Raw genomic sequence first — 20,652 nt, forward strand, 5'->3', positions numbered from 1 at the left:
GGGAATAGAAAGAAATAGATATGTGACGACAAGTGGCCCAAAGATAAATGCAAGATAAAAAGGTTGTTAGGAGGAGTGGCTACTTGTCTCCAGGCATGTTGTACTGGGTGAAGAGGGCCGCCAAGCTCATGGAGAAGTCTGCGAACTTCTTTAACCTGTGTGGATGACCGGAGACAATCAGCGAGTGAGCCGAAATAATTCATCTTTAGGTTGATCATTTAAAATCGCTTCTGTCATCTTCATCTCTAGTTCAGCACTGGTGGCTACAAGTGAAATGTCAGAGTCTAAATTTACCATCGCGCTTCTTCTTACCTCAGCAGCTGCAGAAGGGACTCGCTGGACTGCAAAACAATTTCATTTTATTAACACACACACACACACACACACAGTAAAAAAGGGGGGTGCTGTGAGTGGCTCACTGGAGACGGCACTTACAACAGGGGCTCCTCCCTGTGGGGCCACCTTCACCTCCTCCACCCCACCGTGCGGCTCCAACACCACCTCCAGGTAGAATAAGTCGGCTGTGAGGTAGCATGTGGCCTCAGTGACGTGGAAGCCCATTCTAGACAGAAAACGGGAACATGGGAGAAAATGGGTGTCACCACAGTGTATCAGCAGAACGACAGGTGACAGGAGAAACGTTATTTTTTATTGCTTCACTGATAGGTCGACTATTTACCCTTGTTGTTTGGCAATCATTTCCAGACGAGACCTCATGGTATTCATAGAGGACACTGAAACACATGCAGCACGACTTATTCACAGGTAAAGTCGAATACATGTACTGAATTACCTACAGAATCACCAGTATATTGTTTATTTATTTACCATTGAACTCTTCCTGGAGCCTTTCTAGGGATCGAACCAGTGGCTCACAGGGTTTGGATTCATCTCTGGATTTCTCCTATAAAAGAAGACAAAGAGAAGAAAAAAAAAAAAACACAACAATGAACCAGTTGTGTGGCAATGTCATGCTCATGAAAACACTCTTTGGTCCTGTCGGCCCATCCCACCATGTAACATGCAAATTGCATGACACCGTGGCAAAGACAAGTGTTGACATTTGGATGCTTTGCATTTTGGGATGGGTTAAGAGCCTGGCTCCTGTCCAAATACACTGTGCTTTGCCCTGAGACTGGTTCTACAAGACTCCTTTTTAACATCAGTGCTGGCAGGAAGCTGTATGACTAACCCCAGCTGCCTTATCCTTTTGGACCACACATCCCTTCAGACCACCAAGTAATCAAGTTTCTTTACTAGACTCCAGAGACTGACCACTGCCAAGCTCCACTTTGTATTAATCCAGAAGTATTATGTACCCTGCTACTCCACCCATGACAAATCTAAAGAAAACTAACCCACCCTCTCCTCAAACGCCCCAGCATATAGCGCAGCTTTAGAGCACTTTGCAAACTTTCTGTTGGGTGTAAAACACATTGGAATCTATAAAGCTTTGCATGTTCGGATCCCTAAACCCACAGCTAAATAATACACATCTACAAGTGGAGCATATTCAAACCAGTGGAGCATAATGGTAGATCTGTGTAAAGATATTGCAAATGCAAATGACTGAAACCAACAGATAGTAAATGTCTTGCCAAAACAGGAAGCCTTACCAAGCCAAGGCCATAAAGAAGACTAATTAAAATGAGAGAAAAACCAGTAAAGCAACTTTGTTTTGTTCCAAAAGGCTCAGGCTGACTACACACACTGTGCCATGTGGTTAATAAGTAGTGAATCCAACTAAAGACGTGATAACCGTCGATGCACAGACTGCTGATCACACAACAAAGACTCGAGTGTTCCAGGATACATGATCTCATTCTCAGTGCATCACCACACCAGTTCCTGATTCACAGCGCATCATCATGTTATAGAGAAGCCATCGCTTTTCTCCACAAGACACAAATAAGGGGATAGTCTCAAATAACCCTGCTGATAAGAATTTTAGGTGATCTCCATCATTTGCATAAGGGGGGGGGGGTAAAATGAACCAATGAGTCAAAGATGAGATGAAAATAAAGCATGCCAGAAGTTGACCAAAGGTAGTGAAATTACTATAATTTGTCTCACCATGCATCTCCGGACAAGCTGAAAAGTGTCTTTCCAGGTCCTCTCTGCAAACTTCAGGTGCAGGTCAGAAATTATGGACTTTGCTTTCATCTCTGAAGGAAAAGAAAAATGAAACTACAGCATCCACACCTTTAGATTTGTATAAGCCATGTGGGGAATCTTTAAAGTACAATTTTTTGAATTAAAGATAAACAGTAAATGTTGTGTTTGCAGTCAGTCATGTTCATTTTGCAGTAAAACACTTTAAACCAACATTACCTGGCTCGTGAAAGTGTATTTCAGTGTTTCTGACTTGACAAAGAGTCTCCTCCTGAGCAAACGTGACGACATTTAACTGCGGATTAGCCAATTAATCAATTATCTGGCAACCACTGCCCTTAATCTGTATTATATTTAACGCAATGTTCAACCACGCGGAAAAATAAATATGAGTCAGAAATGATACGGTATCTAGGAAATGTTGGCAACATGTTTGTGATGGGTAATAGGAAAATTGGTGTTACATTCAAAGAAAAAGTAAAAAATGAGTGTTTATCTGGTTCTCCCAGGCGGGCGGGCGTTGTCAGACGGAGCCAAGCCCACAGGACGTGCAGTCAGTCTGCTTGCTAACAGCTACCAGCCAGCCAACCCTCTGGAGTTAGCTACGGAGCTAGCCATGAGCTAACAAGTAGCTAGCTGAGCCTTTTTGCATTTTGCCACCATAATTCAGCCTTCACCAAACGCCGTGCCAAGGTGAACACTGTTAAATCTACCGGTAGGTGATGTTGTGCACACGGATGCCGTTGTTGTTGTTAACGGTCGCCGCTGGTCGCGTTTGGTCCGTTTTTCCGCGTCGCATCATTTTAGTTGTGATTAGCTGCTCGTTAGCCGCCTGCTAGCCTTTTCCCTGTGTAGCTGGCCACCTTAGCTCGCTAGCGAGGAGGGAGAGCTGCTGAGTTTTGAAAAGCGTCGACCCGAACATCTGTTGCTGGGTATCTTGTTTTAATGAATTTGTGTTGATTTTTTTTTTTTTTAATGTGTCGTTTTAGCCGCTGCCTTCATTTTGAACTTCCGCAGGTGGTAATTACCGGCTAGCAGACGGTCAGGTGAACCTGCTTGGTAGGTTAGTTAGCTTGTTAGCCACATCGCCCACTGTAGTCAATCTGGCATGTCAGCAGCTAACTTGCTAATAAGTTAACCTGATTATTAGAGTATTGTACACTTGTTATTTATCAGTATTTGTTATTATGATAATAAAATTGTCACTTTCTCAGCTAATATTTTCACCCCATCTTATTATTTTCTTGACGTGCCCGTGTTATTAGCGTTATTTAGCCGTTAGTCGCCAAATAATGATCCGCTGATAGATTTGCTAAGCGTGTATCATGACATTACACTTAATATTGTGGCTGCAATTGTAACTTAAATACCGGCTATTGTCATTGTATATCTTTAACTGTCTTGCACAAGCAACTTTGTTTAGAAATAGTTTCATTACAAACGTTTCTTCTGGACCTAAAAGCCTTGAGTTGCTGTTTTCACTCACTTTATATTGATTATAAAGTTGCACGTAGGTTAATATATCCTTAAAGTCATTTGTCAGGAGATTTATTGCCATACTGTGGGTGTTTAAATGGTTAAAGTAAAAGGACGTTGTCTTCTGTACTAAATCCTAATATTGACTTTCAGTGTGCAGACCTTTTTGGTTAATTTGTATAATGACCTATTGGCTGTATTCCCATATTTATCCCTGATCCTCTGAAGTCTGTGTTGGCCTCATGTCATTTCCATAGTCTTCTTGGACAGTCCAGTATGGGAAACCGATCACTAAATCGCTGTGGCATGTCAGATCTTAACCACTCCTGTCAGAATTTAGAAAATACTGCCAGTTCTTACCCAGGAGCTCTTTTTTTTTTCTTTTTTCTTTTCAAAGTTTTATTTCTTTGCCATATGGCTTTCACAAGTTCCTCTAGGGTTAGTGGAATTTCTAGTATTTATGCTTGCTTATCTGCATGTCATTAATCTTACTAGGTTTTCTCAAATGATGCCAAAAGCAGTGTTTTCCCACAGATTGCATTCACAAGATGACTTCTCATTTTGTATTTTTTATATATACATATATATTGATCTTGAATGTACTTTTCTGGCAGACAGTTTTTCTCTCCACAAATTTCACATTCATGCAGATATTTTAAAGGAAGAATTAATGTTAATGTCGGTGTATTCAATCTGCACATGCTGCGATGAGTGTTACCCTTTTTCAGCAATGAAATTATTTCTGTGACTTTTTTTGTTGCCAATTAAATATGAAGTAGAAGGACAGTGTTCACTGCTATCACATTAAGGAACATGGCTACAGCGAAGGATTGATAATGACAAATGCTGATTTATAAAGCAGTTTTCTGATACATCAATCATGTGTCATTATCCTTCTGTGTCTGCTGTAGTCTTGACAAGGGACAGACAATAATCCCCATGCACTACATTTTTAGTGTAATGGCTGTTTCTACTGGTTGAATTTTTATTGTGGAGGGATTTATTGCCATGAGACACAGTGATGGCTCTGCAATCTAACTGCTGAAATGGAATCTAGAGCCCCAGAAGTGATGATGAAACATCTTACGATTGTTTTCTCTCTCTTCCTTTTTCTGTCTCCCCAGGAATTATCTTTCAGCTCATTGTTGCAGCTGCAGTTTGGACTGATTTTTTTTTTTTTTTTTTTTTTTTTTTTTAACCCTCTTCGTTTCACAATCCTTCCCTCCACCTTGAACTTTCTCCCTTTCGCACTCTGATCTCTCAGCACACAGAGCCATGGCAGCTGCTAAGCCAAAGGGGCAGAATTCTCTAGCCCTTCATAAAGTGATTATGGTGGGCAGTGGAGGAGTGGGGAAATCGGCCCTCACTCTCCAGTTCATGTATGATGAGGTGAGTAACTTGCACCTCAGCTGTCCAGTTACAATCCACTACACTACAATTTTTTTTTGAGGTGAAAAAAAGGTCTCATAAATCTTTTTATTTTCCCCCCACCTAGTTTGTCGAAGACTATGAGCCAACCAAAGCAGACAGTTACAGGAAGAAAGTGGTGCTGGATGGAGAGGAGGTACAGATTGATATCCTTGACACAGCTGGACAAGAAGACTATGCAGCCATTCGGGATAACTACTTCCGCAGCGGCGAGGGTTTCCTCTGTGTATTCTCCATCACAGAACTGGAATCGTTTGCTGCAACAGTAGACTTCAGGTGCAGTGGCATGCTTTGATTTTAATGCCAAACTTTGTCATCCATTAGACTTAAATACATTTGACTGTTTTTGATATTTCTCTACATTAAAATGCTTGGCTTTTTTTTTGACATTTTGGAACATGGTTAAAAGACCTGTAATTTAGACTTTTTGATCTGTGATGGGCACAATGCTGTGAGTCAGTATTTTTACTTACATAATTTGTGGCTGAATGGCATTTCCTGTTTTTGCAGAGAGCAGATTCTGCGAGTGAAGGAGGATGAGAACGTGCCCTTTCTCTTGGTTGGTAACAAGTCCGACCTGGACGACCGACGGCAGGTTAGCGCAGACGAGGCGAAGGCTCGCGCCGAGCAGTGGGGCGTGTGCTATGTGGAGACTTCTGCCAAAACCCGTGCCAATGTTGACAAGGTTAGTCTCACAATCTTCCACTTGGTAATGGTTGAGTTAACTTATTTGATCTTTATCAGAGAAATGTGAGCCCTTGTTTTTTTTTTTTTTGTTTGTTTGTTTTTGTTTGTTTGTTTGTTTGTTTGTTTTTTTTAACAGGTGTTCTTTGACCTGATGAGAGAGATCCGGGCAAGGAAAATGGAGGACAGCAAAGAGAAGAACGGGAAGAAGAAAAGTAAAAGTCTGGCCAAGAGAATTAGAGAGAGATGCTGTATTTTATAGTGGTAACAGAGAGCAGGATATCTGCTTATGTACATATACATTTCTCAGACTTTTGCATTTATTTTGTGCCCACACCTGACCATGACTTTCTGTTCCTGGCTAACAGGACATCTGACCGTGTGTCAGGGAGTAGTAAGGTGGCACTCCATACACCATTTATAGCTCTAACTTTTTATGTGCTGACACTCCAAATAACTTATGTACTCTCTCTCTCTTACTCTGGCCACATTGCAGAGTGTAATAAATGGATGGTGTTTTAATTTAGGCCTAAGCTTGACAAGAGGCTAAGCCATGAAATGTTACAAAAACCTTTCATTGTAAAGTTTGATGTGTATAATATATTCAGACAACTGTGCAGTGCAAGTTCAGAAGAAAAGATAAAATGAAAGTGTCAGAGCCAAGGTTTAAATGGTGGGGGGGAATATAACTGGAGCTCAATACTGGAAAGCCCCACTTCATATAATTAGTCCACGGTCTTTGGTAGGAAATGTAAATGAACAGACTCAGCAGTGTAGTGTCAACCCAGAATTCATCAAGTGCCACCAAGGAGATGTACATTGCACTGGTGAATCTCGGAAGCATTTTAATTGAAGGTTCATTGCGTTAAACTAAGCCTGAGCTGAAATTTGATGCCATTCCTCTTTGTTGTTTTACACCTCAATTTTACTACGTGGTATGGTTATCAACACTTTTTTTGTTTTGTATGTGTAAAGTCAAACTTTCTTTCTTTTGTTTTCTTCTCCTCTATCATATCAACCAGCGTAAGCTAAGGGCACTAATTTTCTTTCCCCTTCCAGTCACTTTGTTGAGTCTTCTCAAAATGCACAAAACAACATCGATCATTACCCTTAAACCTGTGAGGGATTTTACAACACTTGAACTTTTTTCAATTCTAACATTTCAGAAGTTTTACCTCACTCGGCTAATGACTTCCATTGCCTTTTTATTTTGCGATGACGGAATCCCTGGTGCTCTGATAAAAGGCGATTCCATAAACACTACATCCTTTACATGCCGTCTTTAACACATGGTGATGAAATGATTTGCTTCCAGACATGTAAAGATTTATTTTGCCAGTTTTTACTTTTCCTGGCTCAGACTTTAAATCCCCCTCTTTTTTCTTTTTTTTTTTATAATTTAAATGTACTCTTGTACAAATTGGAACTAAAGTGGGAATAAATTAATGGCTAGAATAATTTTAAGGTAGAAAATGTCAAAAATGAATGCAGGCTTGATAGACGTAAAGTGGTACCTATCCAAAAAAAAAAAAAAGTTGCTCTCAGTCACCAAAGAAATACGCTAGCTAGTACAAACAAGTGCCCACTTTTTAATTGAAGTGAACGACATCTTACCGTGGCGAGCATCAGAAGTAAAGCACCGTGTTGTTGGTGCAAAAAACTATCTTTGTGAAACTGACGGAGGCTGAGGTTGAAAGTGCGTCAGGGGAAGTGAAAGGATTATATTCGAAATGGCTTAGGGAAGAAAATGCAAGGTTACGAGGGCTTTGGTAATTCATGTACAGTGCATCACTGTTGCCTCTCTGTCCGTTGTGAATGTGAATAATCCCCCACACGCTCATCCTGTTTGCCTGTAATCTTCGGCTGCCAATGATGTGCAGAGTTTAGAGGTCACTGACATTCTACTTTGTTTACCTTTTTGTTACATTTTGTTCAAGCCTACCTAATGTTACAATGCTGTGGTGGCATATTAATGAAATACCTGACATGTTCCTTTAGTCTTGCTCTTGTAGTTGAATCATTTCACAAAGAAAGTGAAGATTAATGCAGTGTAAGAATTGGCAAAATGAGAATGCAGCACATGATTAACAGCTAAATTGCATCGACCAAAACACACCATGAAATCTGCCCCTCTTAGTTTCCCTTTATGACTGAGCCCATCTTTCTTTATCCACCACTTTTAACTTATTTAAAATAACTTATTTTATTTGTTTTTCAAAATGTTTTCCACGTTTCACACTGATCCAGTTTTCGGTTATTAACATAAGAGTGAATGTGTGTGTGTATGTGTATGTATGTGTGTCTGCGTGTGTGTCTGCATTGCCAACAGCAACAGCTCACCATTTACATTAAAGGAGTCCAGCGACCAGTAGAATGCCCAACAATGGAGTCTATGCAAAAGTAATTGGTGTATTTGCAAAGAGGACGAGAAACTTTGGAAAAGGTTCAAAACATTGTCACTGTGCTCAAACTACTTTTAATAAGACTTGGTGAAGTAGAAGCACTTGAACTTGAATGCGGTTAAGAGATCTGACCACAGCTTAAAAAAATCCAACAATCATCCAAAAGTTGTCAAGCGTGAAGAAGAATGTCTCATTGATTTCCTGAGCTAATAGATAAACACGTTAGAATCCATGTCTTTCGATTACAGGCTTTGTTTGTTGTGTATTTTGTGTGTTGATTGTACAGAAAGATAGTAATGCTTAAGAATGTCTGTGGGATTAAATGTTTACTGAAAAGCACACAGTAGAGAGAGTTTGAGTTTTAAAAAAATGGGAGGGTGAGACTGGATATACGACCCGATTTTAAGGCAAAATATTAGGAACCCATGGCATCAGAATGTTTGGAAAGTAGTCTGGTTTAATATATTCTAAGGGCTAACCTCCAGCGCACCGTGATTGAAACGCCCCTGAAAATTAAAGTGACAGGCACAAAAACGGACATGCAGCGCAAGAATCACAGTCTTGTTATGGCACACCTTCCTTAGCTTACGGCCACTGCATTAATCAAGTGCTCTGTGTTTTACATTGTTGAGGATCGCAGAAGCTACTATACTTACATTGACCACCGTAGTGCTTGCTTACTCAAACATTGGCTTAACACAGTCTCATTCATGTTTCAGTGCTTTTCCAGGAGCAAACATAATTCATAATCATTCTCTCTTTGTCCTCATGAATAGTTTAATAGACTCGATGGTCCAAATATTTTCAGCTGGATACTAAAACAGATGTTTGTGTGAAAGCTATGAGCAAATTGTCCTATTGGGTATTCAAATAACTTGTTTTGCCTTTTATATAAATACCCTTGAAATAAATAAAATAGATATCCATGTCTTTGATTGGATGGTTGTATGTATGCCATCAGTTAAATGTTACCTTCATGTTTACTTATTTTAAACATAACCACTAATGTAGCCTATCTGTTTGTGAATGCAAGAGGTGAAGCTTACATTTCAATTCATTTTTTGTGAGGTATTTGGAAATGGCAAATAAAGTGGATATTACTAATAATATTTTCCCGATGTACTTAGTATTCTTTGTGTGAGGATTTATGTCTTGAATTATTGCGGCGAGGAGACAGACTGTTAGTAGTTTATTAAGGTGGAATGTGACATTGCTAAATTGTCCTTGTAGCGCTGTATTATGTTTTCAAGCACAGACAGCTTGGTGTCGGCCATATCTGTTTACACATTCACACTGATTCTTTGTGCTGCATATAGGTTTTTTCCTAATGCTCGACTATGCCAATGTCATGGAGGACAGGAGGGGTAAGTATTGATTTACCATAGAACAGACATGGCTACTTTGCAGTTTGTGAATGTTCTCGTATAACAATGATTGATAGAACGTGATTTGAAAGACCTGCATTGCCCTCTGTAGATAATTCTAACATATCGTATGAACATACCAGTATTTTTCAGATAACGCGTTACTCAAAATCTATTACAGCTTCTGAAAAATGATCTAGTAGTGCATCCATGCGCATGGAAAAGAAGACACTTTTTATATGCATTTGTTAATGTAGCATTTTATTGGTTTATATTATTATTAAGTTATATTTTCAGCTGACTGTTTTAAATGTAATTTATTCATTTGTACATGATAAAATATATAGACATCTAAATATGTAAAGACCATACATTAAGTAAGACATAATGTCCTTAAGTAAATCTCTAGTAAAATATAGATAAGTGAAAAAAATAATAAGTAGGCTGAATATATATATATTGAAAATAATTATTTATTTAAAAAAGAATTCTAAATGAAACATCAAATAAAGGGAAAAAACAGCAAAGCGTGAAAACAAAAACATTAGCGGAGTACATGTTACGTAAGATTTTTACACCTATTTTCTAACTTTATTAGGTGTACAGAATTTCTGTGGTAAAACGAAGTTCCGAGATCCTCAATTAACTGGAAGAACTGGGGTTATATTTTGAGGGTAGGGGTCAGGGGTTTCCCGTAGTGGTGACGTAACCACTGAGTTTGATGACGCACACGCGTATCATTGGTCCACACCGACGCACAAGGCCTGTAGTTTGAAAGCTGTCTGGGCCCAGGCGAGCTGCAACGTTAGCCACATTCGAACAAAGTTACAGTATTTTGAAATAAATTAAAGGGATTTTTGAGCCATTTTGCCCGGAACGACGTGTGTTACTTGTGGACAATGCGGTTGTCAGAGGGGGCAACGACCCGGCAGGATACGTGGGAGCAGACGTGTTTTTGAATGGCATTGTTTTAATGCATCTTGACTGAGTTGCCTTGAACTCCACACGCAAGGAGAAAAGAAAGCTAACTGGCTAAGTTGCTAGCGGCGGCTATCCAGCAACTCGCGTGCTATTCACTTCCTTGTTGCACACTGGAGTGCGATGGAAGGCGAGAAGAAGTTTGTGAGGAGGAGACGGAGTTTTTTACCTCCACTTTAACACTATCCAGTGAATGGATCTACATGCTTGAATGAACTGCAACATTTCGGAAGAACTGGATTTTCAATTCGGATGGGCTCTGGGCCTGTGCTTTGACCATGAAATGGAATGCGACTGTGTAGCTGGACACAGCTAGTGGAGGCTAGCTGGCTAAACCGACTAGCATTAGCTAGCATATCTGGGAGATGTCCGTCCTGGAGTACAATGGTTGAGTATCGACTGTCTCTATAACTAAGCACCATATTGTGGATTTTATGTGACGGAATTTGCTAGCACTAATTTTCATTAATAATAGTCTGGTATAACTCACTTTATCTGGAGCCTCGACCGTGCTAGCTTTTAAATGCTAATGTTAAGCTCGTGATTTAGCTAGCTAGCTGGCTGGCTGTCTAATTGTGAAATAGCTGTAGCGTTAGCTAACTAGCCTGTTACACAGCTAGCCCAATGTTTTGTTTCACGACACAACAAGGGACATAGCTTAGGTAAAGTACATAATATTAACATTATTCCCAACGTGGCTATAGCGTTTATTTCGTAGATAAATGCCTAATTCAGACGTGCTTCGCGAGGGTCGGGGACGGAGCCCCTCTGCACAGAGAAATGCTAACAGGCAGGATAGGCGTAGTAAACCAGGGAGCGGTGCTGCTCAGCGAGAGAGACACCGTGAGAAGAGGCGGTCATCGGCTTCTAGCAGAAAGAAACGCAGGCAGGCCAAGGAAAGAGACTTGTGGCATAGTGGTACAGCGGAAGACCATGACAATGATCGAAAAAGCACTTTTGAAAAAGAGGTTGAACTTCGGACATTGGTAGAGTATGACGACGTGAGCTCCCAGTCAGAGCGATTTTCTGGGAGCCCCTCTCCTAAACTTGACCCCCATGCTGACCGTCTCTCAGTAGACCGACTCAGTGATGTTGAGTTTGGTGACTATAATGGACCAGCATCCCCAGACAGAAGTCAGCCGAGAGACCGAGAGGCAGTGTGCCTCAGCAAAGACGAACAAACAAGAGGACCATCTGAAAGGAGCAAGCAAGAGAAGGAGCTCGGGAAGAAAAAAGACCGCCAGAGTCGTGAGAGAGACTCCTCAAAAGCTCGGAGTGGAGGAAGCCTGAGTGGCTCTAAAAATCACAGAGACACTACAAGGAGCAATGACAGAAATGGTAAGAGAACATCTACATCTCAGCCCTCACAATCTGCAGATAAAAGGGATTCAAAAAGCCACAGAAGTAAAACAAGATCCGACAAAGAGCCCCCATCAGCATACAGAGATGCTCCACAATCGTACAGAGATGACCGTGAAGACCTCAGGGCATACAGGAGAAGTCCTGGTTTCAAAGCAGAAAGTCCCTATGGGACATCATACTCATATAGCTACCAATCTCCTGGTGGTTATAACCAGCTGATTTCTAGAAGAAGTCCAACTTATGGGAGCAAAAGACTCTCTCCCAGTTCCACATATTACAGCCGGGATGTAGATGTGTATGGGGCATATGGCATGCCAAAGTCGCCCAGTTCATACTCCAGCAACAAAAGGAAGCGATCCCCTGTGAGCCCAGCGAACTGGCGGAGGTCACCTAGTTATGGCCGACACAGTCCGTATGAACAAGGAGAGTTTGGTTCAAGTCCTTATGGAAACCGCAGGAGATCACGAAGTCCATACAGGAAGTCCCTGAGCCCAAGTCCAGATGTCAGGTGAGTTCTTACAAAACAGCTAATAGAATGAAGTGTGTTTAATTTTCTGCATGTACTCTAATAGTATGGTGTATTCATTTAATTTGTTCTAATAAGCAAGCACTGCTTCACATTTAACAGAGTGATTTAGGATTATGCAAGAATTTTGCCTCTCAGTGAAGCCTTTCTTTACCCAATCTTAGCTCTTAGCATTAATCCTTCACTACCGCTGCTGTAAATTTCGAGTTTAAAATGATCGTGGTCTCCAATGAGAACAAAGTTAGAACTTTAAAATCTATTGAGGGCCTGTGTTTTCTTTCATTATTTGATGGCATACCTGTGAAACTGCAAAAAACTTTGATCAGCCTTGTGTGATATTGCACAATTGGCAGAATGGCTGTAATAACGTGCTTGATATGTTTCCGTACATGGTACAACACTCAGACTTAGATATCCACCAGATTTTGTTCATCTTGTGCAAGTAAATGAAGCAGTCATGTGGAAAAGTTTTTAATGAAGGAGCAAAATATGCAAAGGTGTCTTTTTCATTTCCTTTCCAGGCGATCTGCTAGATCACGTAGCAGAAGTCCATATTCATCTTCAAGGCATTCACGTTCTCGCAGCCGTCACCGCCACTCTCGCTCCCGCAGTCGCCCCTCTAGCCTCTCGCCGAGCACGCTCACCTTCAAAACCAGTCTTGCTGCTGAACTCAGTAAGCAGAAAAAGGCGAAAGCTGCTGAAGCCGCTGCCAAGGCCAAGAACTCCAGCAACACATCTACTCCAACCAAGGGTTCCTCATCTGCTCACCAACCGAGTCCCAAGTCTAACCACACATCCAGGAAGGGCCGCCCTCCTTCTCCACCTCAGCCGGAGAAAGGTCCCAGAACTCCAACGTCCAGCCAGCCCCAGTCTCCCTCTGACAGGTCATCCAAGAGGACCACCGAGCACCAGACCAGCAGGGACAGAGACGGGAAGGGGAAGGATGACTCTGTGCATCGGGACAAGAGGAAAGCACCAGCATCTGGACAGAGCAAAGACAAGGAACGAGCCACTGGTCCTGTCGTCTCTACTCTGCCATCCATATCATTGCCCCAAACGGTTCTTGAGCACATGAATAAAGGAGAAGGGTATGTGTGTGTTGTTGGGACAGTTGACCTTGAATTTTTATGCACCTTTTTTATACTTGATTGTTGAGACTTACTTGCACACTCACCATCTTTTTATCTCCTGCATTTTCTTGTTATCAGCTTGAAGGACAGCTCGCTCTCAGGGAAGAAGAAGTCAGAGAGAAAGGCCCGTCAGCTTCTGAGCGACTTGCCCCTCCCCCCTGAACTTCCTGGTGGCACATCCTCCCCACACAGCCCACCTGAGGACAAAAAGTCCCAAACAGTTCGCCGAAGACCTAAGTATGTCATGGTGCATTTAATGCTCTCTCGTCTTTTCTTTTGCTACTCTTTGTTGTATAGTCTCTTTGCTTCCTTTTGAAATGTTTTCATGTAAATTCGCAGAATTTGTGGCCCAAGATATGGTGAGATTAAGGAAACGGAGATCGATTGGGGCAAACGCTGCGTGGACAAGTTTGAGATCATTGGGATCACAGGGGAAGGCACCTATGGGCAGGTGTACAAAGCTAAAGACAAAGACACTGGTAAGTGATCTGAACATATGTGTTCATTCGTAAACACGCCGTAAGTGTGGATCCACTGTCCCTGTTTTTTTCAGGTAAAAAATAAAGCTAGGTGATGATTATATCTTCTTAAAAATACAAGTGGACACTGTAATGGGTAAATCTGTTGAGGGTGAGACCGGCTTGTGATCTTGTTTTGAGATGCAGTTCTTCCCTCTGTTTCACAGCTGAAATGGTGGCTTTGAAGAAGGTTCGACTGGACAATGAAAAGGAGGGCTTCCCAATCACAGCCATCAGAGAGATTAAAATTCTGCGACAACTCAACCACAAGAGCATCATAAACATGAAGGAGATTGTCACGGACAAGGAGGATGCTCTGGATTTTAAAAATGATAAAGGTATAATCGTGGTTAGTCTATGATCCTATAGCTTTCTCTTAATGTGTGGGCATTTTTTGATGACTAAATCTTTTGTTCTTTTTCCTCCCTCCATCCCAGGTGCTTTCTATCTTGTATTTGAATACATGGACCACGACCTAATGGGTTTGCTCGAGTCCGGCCTGGTTCATTTCAACGAGAGCCACATCAAGTCTTTCATGCGACAGCTGCTGGAGGGTCTCGATTACTGCCACAAGAAGAACTTTCTACACAGAGACATCAAGTGCTCCAATATTCTGCTCAATAACAAGTGGGTCTCCGCAGTTAACCAGAATGAACACCTTTGCTATGTCCTATTGCATTGTCAAGCATGTTTTCCAGATAAGTCTAATCAATATTATTTGTTTCCTCCTAATCAGAGGTCAAATAAAGCTCGCAGACTTTGGTCTTGCTCGGCTGTACAACTCTGAAGAGAGGTGGGCCTCCTATATTATTGGATACAGCTTTCTTGCCGCATTTAAGTTTCATCTTCCAAATTTTTTTTATTTCCACCCTCTTGTGTGATTCAAGATAATAATCTGTGTTCTCCTTTCCAGTCGACCATACACCAACAAAGTGATCACACTGTGGTACCGCCCCCCGGAGCTGCTCCTGGGGGAAGAGAGGTACACGCCTGCTATTGATGTGTGGAGCTGCGGGTAAGAACAGGACTCATCTGGACTTAAGTTTTACATATGTTTATTGATTGTCTCCCGGCTCAGTGTCACTGTTTTGTTCTCATAATCATAAATCATGTCTTGTTTTGCGTGTCACAGATGCATTCTCGGAGAACTGTTCACAAAGAAACCCATCTTTCAAGCTAATCAGGAGCTTGCCCAGCTAGAGCTTATCAGGTAAGTGTAGATGTACATTAAAAATGTTAATGTCATACTTGTAGGTTTTTAGTTCCCAGGTAGTGGTGCACCCACATCTAAAAACAGGAAGAGGAAGCGGTGCTACTGATGGTCTCAGCTGACCATAATGCCGCGCAGCTATGAGAAGTGTTTTGATTAACCTCATTTGTTTTTGCTGCACCCTCGTTAGAGAAGAAGTGAAGGCAGTGAAAGTAAAAATCCTGAAAGTTTGCAAAGTTATAAGTGCGACTGTATCGTTATTTACTTGCTCGCTCTTTGAGTTCCTCGTTTTGTACAACACTGGTGACACTGAGAGAAAATAAACTCGCAAAACATGATGCCGTTTTTAAAGCAACAAGTCGGGCCAGTTCTCTGGGTGTTGACAGATATTCTTAAATACTGCTGTATTATTATTATTATTATTATCGCTGTATTCTGCTTCAACAAATACATTTCTGTACTTCTGCCCTCTAGCCGAATATGTGGCAGCCCCTGTCCTGCTGTCTGGCCAGATGTAATAAAGCTTCCCTTCTTCAACACCATGAAACCAAAGAAACAGTACAGGAGACGCTTACGAGAGGAGTTTGCTTTGTAAGTCAGTGTCCTCGACCTCTAATCATATATTTATGGCCTGAGCCTTCCAGCAGTGCGTTTTACCGCGACCTTGTGCTTCTGTTGTTGCTCAGCATCCCTCCGTCTGCCTTGGATCTGTTTGACCACATGTTAAACCTGGACCCCAGCAAACGCTGCACAGCTGAACAAGCCTTAGGCAGCGAGTTCCTCAAGGATGTGGACCCAGACAAGATGCCCCCACCAGAGTATGTTTTCATGTTGTCAACGCGTTGATCCTACTGTGTGTAACCATGGCTCCCAAATCCTTAACATTTCCTCCCCTTTGTCAACTGTTTCCCATCTCTCCAGTCTTCCACTGTGGCAGGACTGCCACGAGCTGTGGAGTAAGAAACGTCGGCGACAGAAGCAGATGCCAGAGGAGCTGGCCGCCCCTAAGGCGCCTCGTAAAGAGCTGGGCCTTGACGACAGCCGCAGCAACACTCCCCAGGGCTTCCCTGCTCCTGGAGGTATCAAAGCTCAGAATGCTGCAGCTTCTGCACTGCTCGGTGAGTCTGACTGTTATTTATATTTGCGCTGTCTAATTATTTGAGTTGCCAAAGGTGCTTTGCAAATAGATATGATTTGAGAATGATGGAATTTACTGGTGCACATAATAAACGGGTAACTTCATGTATGTGGCTTTGGAAAATATGGATGAAAATACTCAAATTTAGATGAACTTGCCAGTTTCACTTTGTTGCTTTGCAAAGTAAATGGTCTTTAAATAAAGAACTTGTTTGATCCAGAGACGTAACTCACTCATTCACTTACTCACTTTAGTTAATCTGTCTTTCCTGTGTCTTCTGAAGGTCATGTGTATAAACCACACACTGAACCAAGCTCATTCAGTCAGGTCACGCAGACCTGTAGTCTGATTTGTTAAGCTTGTTTTTATTTTCACATTCATTACACTTGTGAGTGATATTGCCATTTAAATGGGAATTACAAGGTCTTAAAAATGTGCACAACCTGACAGACTGGGTTATAATATTCCTTATGATTTACAGCACATTTTCTGTATTAATATTTGAATCAGTTTGACAGCTCTTAATAAAGCCGGTGAATGAACCTTGAGTTTAGAGTATTTCATCCCAGATACGTGTCCCAAAGGTTAAGAATGAACCTCCATTTTTCTGTCTTCTTAAAGACCCAAAGGGTCCAAACTCCCAGTTGACACAGGAGCAGCTGGCCGTCCTCCTGAACTTCCTCGGCCAGCCCAAGAGCTCAGTCAACACGGCCCAGTTTGTCCAGTCCATGAGCACAAAGGTGAACCAGGAGACGTTACAGCAGCTTTCCAAAGCCCTAGCTCCCACTGACCCAGCTGAGCCTCCTGCTCAGCCTACACCCGCTAAGCCTCCCCAGCCTGCTGCTCCTGCAGGAGTGCCGCGCACACCCCCGATGCCCAAGCCTCCCTCGCCCCCCATGTCCGCACCGTCGGGTATTCCAGAAGGCGAGGCTGCAGCTGCTACTCAGACAGCCATGACGATGCTGCTGGCTCAACTCCTCCAAGCTCAACAGGCTCAGAGGCCGGAGCCAGGTGACGGTGTAGAAGGAGGAGAGAGCACAAACCCTGCAGGAGCAGCACCAGGGGGACCTCTTCTACCTCCAGAGGTCAAACAGCCTCCAGAGCCCAGCCCAGTCTCTCCAGGTAACCCTTTCATCTGTTAATCATGTCTTTCTACTTATTTTTTCCCCCTTCATTTGTTTTAAAAAAGGTTTTCACCATATGTCAGTGATAGAACATTGGTTTACCAGATGAAATCATGTATAATGAAAACAGATTAGACCATGAATGGTTTCCAGGGAAAGTGGTCAGCAGATGGAGAATATCAAGTATGTACAAAACCACTAGAGTATATCAGCAGAAGGATCAAGGTCTGTCAATTAAAATTAGTGTGAAACAAGAAATCTACTTCTTCCAAACCATTTATTAAGATCAGCCTGAGATAAGAAGCAGGGACATTCACGTTAGAGCAACACAAGAAATAGTTTAAGGAGGTCGGAGATGGATAAATAAAATATAAAAAAGACATTGAATTAATAAACTAAGAAATTATTTTCCAGCGCAATACTTGATATAATGTTATAATTTCATTTTCTAGTGTCTGAAGTAGGTGGAGTGTCGATCCTGCCCCCAGACCAGAGACCACCTGAACCTCCAGAACCACCTCCACATGCTGACCTGGACTACAGGCAGCCTCCACCTGAGCCCAAGACTGGCCACGCTCCTCCCATTGCATCTGCGGGTGGAGGTGACGGTGGGAGACCTCCAGAACCGGACTACCCTCCCCTCCCTACCGCAGAAGGGCCTGGATACGGGGGTGAGTACAGCCACCCACCGCCGCCACCCTTCACCCCTGCAGGGTTTGGGGACAGTTACATGGGTCACATGCTAGGCGGCGGCCTGCCTCCTCACACACTGAGAGAAGTGTTTAGCGGACCCGGCCAGGCCGCGGGCTCCTCGTCTGGCGCAGGGGTTCTGGCCCCAGCCCACCCAGACCCCTTCCCCCCAGGCGCCGGAGCCACTGGACCCAGCAGCATGGTGTTCACCGGGGACAAGGACCACCGCTTTGAGTACAATCACAGCCCCTTACCTGTGGAGGGACAGCCCAACCCCAGCGCTATCCACCTGTACAACCACGCCATGGCTAGAAAGGATGGTGTACCTCCTCCCCCACCCATCCCTGCACCGGGACAACCCTGGGGTTCCCCTTCTCAAGTCGGTGCTCCACCACTACCCCTAGGCTTTGTCCCACACGTGAACTCGACAGCAACAATCAGAGGACGAGGACTGCCTTTCTGAAAGACTGGAAATCTGACGTGACAATGGACAAAAGGCTACAGGACTCTGTTTGGAGCCTGAAGCCTCTCAGGCCAGACCAGAGGGATCTGGAGATGCACACTCAGTTTGTAATAACTTAAATCTGTGTAAGGCATTGTATTCCTCCTCAGTCTGGAATGTGGAGTACGTTGCAGAAGGACAGCTGAATAACCCCCCGGAGGAGCTTTTCTTGCTCATACCATTTTCATATTTTTTTGTAATCTATTCTGCTGTCTTTTAAATTAAACTTTTACCTTTTTTGAGTGTACATTTATCAGACAGGTAAATTTTAAATCTCTACCTTTTAGCCTGTCTGTAATTGCTCCAGGGCAGACTAGTATTAATGTTTTGCACTACTGATTGAAGTAGGCGGAAACAGTTTTAGCTACGAGAGGAAATGGATGATGTGCTTTACCTGCACAATTAGGAATATGAGCAGTAATGTAGTGTCCCTTTTTTTTTCTTTTTCTTTTTTCTTTTATGGTGGTGATTATGTTGAAACGATGACGGCTCAGTTGATTGGGTTGATGGCGGTAGGTATCAGCACAGGGAGCTATATGAGAAAAAGGACTGTTAGTTCCAGAGAGACTGATAGCACTTGGACAACTGCGGCAAATCTGATCCGACTGTAATGGAGAAAAGGCTATTTTCACTTTGGATTCCACTTGCCTTTTTGCCAATAGGTGTTGTAAATCATGAGCAAAACAAAACACACACACACACATAACCCGAGCTCAAAAAGGAAACGATGTCTTTTTCTTTTTTTTTGTACTAAAATGATTTTGTCCCCCTCCCCCCTCCTTTGGCAAATGTTTATTAAAGAAATGCCAACAACACATCATTGTCTCTTTAATTACTACACAGTTTACTTGTGTGTGTGTATATAGTGACTTCATAGATCACACCACTAGATGGCAGCACTGTCAAACATCACCCCCCACACACACACACACACACACTCACTCACCTGCAGTGTGTGCTCATTGCAACATGAGTATTGTCTCTGATTCAGATTGGCATTCAGCGCCGCATCTGTAGGCAAATGTACTCGCTTGTCAGGCTCACTCAAAACCAACAGACCTTACCCGGCAACCGTGATTTCACTGGCGCTAAGTCTTAACACTTGAAGCGTACACACCATTCACAAGAGGACAAGCCCCTAGAGTGAGTCAGTATAATGCAAATAAACACACCCCTTTTTTTTTTTTCTTCCTCTTTTCTTCAGAAGACAGTCAGGTTAGCACCACTGAGACTCGGGAGGGAGGGAGGCATATGGCTAAGGAGATAGCAGCACACATCAAGTTTCAGACAACATAATGCACAACATCAAACTAAGATACAGAGCCAGGAAGAAAGAGGTGACGGCTCCCGGTGGGCTTCATCTTTTAAGCACCTTAACTCGTGGTTTGAACCTGGTGGAAAACGGTTTCTTAAAGATCGCAAAACCAGTTCTCCTGCCTTCTGCTTTTGCCGTTTCAACCTTCCAATTAAACAAGGAGTGGCTCTGAAATCCAAAGACTTTTCAAACACTGTCCTGCTCCAGAGAAAATTAGAGAGAGCTATCAAATGGGGATTACTTTATGGAACAGGAAGTGTATCGTCAGATAAATAATCCAGTCGGAACGGTTCATAATGTGCATCAGTCCAGATACTTAAATACAGTTCTTTTCCTACTCTACATTCAGCAGGATCCAATTGCAAGACTTGCACTAGAAAAACTAAATAGATGTTGAAGGCCAAACTGACATTAGATGCAAAAACAGCAGCACATTTATAATAAGACCTGATGCACAAAACCATACTGAAGCCACAGCTGAACATAGAGACACACACACACACACACACACATCTGTCCTTTGTTTTACCCGTCACGTCCACATCTGCATTTGTCACACGTCACATCGCCGGTGATGAAAAAGTGATTATCTCAGAGGGGGTTCCGTTCTGCAAAGCTAATTCAGAACGTGGATGGCAGCTAGTCTGTGATTAATACGCCGTGGATGATGGATTGCTGAAAATCTACGGTAGC

General features: G+C 42.6%; 3 protein-coding genes across 6 annotated transcripts in view; 2 read left to right on the forward strand and 1 right to left on the reverse strand.

Moving 5' to 3' along the window:
• med1l (mediator complex subunit 1-like) overlaps positions 1-2,611 on the reverse strand; it is a 6,073-nt gene extending 3,462 nt beyond the window's left edge. The window contains exons 1-7 of the mRNA XM_023431468.2: positions 2,332-2,611; positions 2,074-2,165; positions 829-904; positions 680-734; positions 436-562; positions 313-341; positions 84-155 (exon numbers count right to left, since the gene is read on the reverse strand). Coding sequence (XP_023287236.1) covers positions 84-155; positions 313-341; positions 436-562; positions 680-734; positions 829-904; positions 2,074-2,163 — 449 coding nt within the window. The 5' untranslated portion in view covers positions 2,164-2,165; positions 2,332-2,611. The remainder of the gene's footprint in view (positions 1-83; positions 156-312; positions 342-435; positions 563-679; positions 735-828; positions 905-2,073; positions 2,166-2,331) is intronic.
• A 70-nt stretch (positions 2,612-2,681) lies between these two features.
• On the forward strand, positions 2,682-9,211 carry ralaa (RAS like proto-oncogene Aa). 4 transcript variants are annotated; one of them, XM_087169936.1, is made up of 5 exons: positions 2,682-2,805; positions 4,853-4,977; positions 5,084-5,292; positions 5,527-5,701; positions 5,840-9,211. In XM_087169936.1, exons 2-5 carry the CDS (start codon positions 4,864-4,866, stop codon positions 5,960-5,962), a joined length of 621 nt encoding a protein of 206 aa, XP_087026062.1. In that variant the 5' UTR covers positions 2,682-2,805; positions 4,853-4,863; the 3' UTR covers positions 5,963-9,211. The 4 variants fall into 4 exon arrangements, with proteins under 4 accessions (XP_087026062.1, XP_087026061.1, XP_023287239.1 ...); XM_087169935.1 differs by having other exon boundaries at positions 2,686-2,805; positions 4,713-4,977; XM_023431471.2 differs by having other exon boundaries at positions 2,689-2,827; positions 4,713-4,977.
• A 1,017-nt stretch (positions 9,212-10,228) lies between these two features.
• cdk13 (cyclin dependent kinase 13) lies at positions 10,229-19,459 on the forward strand. Its single transcript, XM_023431480.2, has 14 exons — positions 10,229-12,314; positions 12,854-13,420; positions 13,541-13,699; positions 13,802-13,941; positions 14,148-14,318; positions 14,418-14,607; positions 14,717-14,773; positions 14,894-14,995; positions 15,113-15,190; positions 15,665-15,781; positions 15,877-16,008; positions 16,112-16,308; positions 16,950-17,450; positions 17,905-19,459. The coding sequence occupies exons 1-14, from the start codon at positions 11,167-11,169 to the stop codon at positions 18,603-18,605; spliced, it is 4,260 nt and encodes a 1,419-aa protein (XP_023287248.1). The 5' UTR covers positions 10,229-11,166; the 3' UTR covers positions 18,606-19,459.
• The last annotated feature ends 1,193 nt before the right edge of the window (positions 19,460-20,652 follow it).

Source organism: Seriola lalandi, unplaced genomic scaffold (assembly GCF_002814215.2).
Source record: "Seriola lalandi dorsalis isolate HSWRI2012SDOR001 ecotype SW California unplaced genomic scaffold, Sedor1 jcf7180002054923, whole genome shotgun sequence".
NCBI lineage: Eukaryota > Metazoa > Chordata > Actinopteri > Carangiformes > Carangidae > Seriola > Seriola lalandi.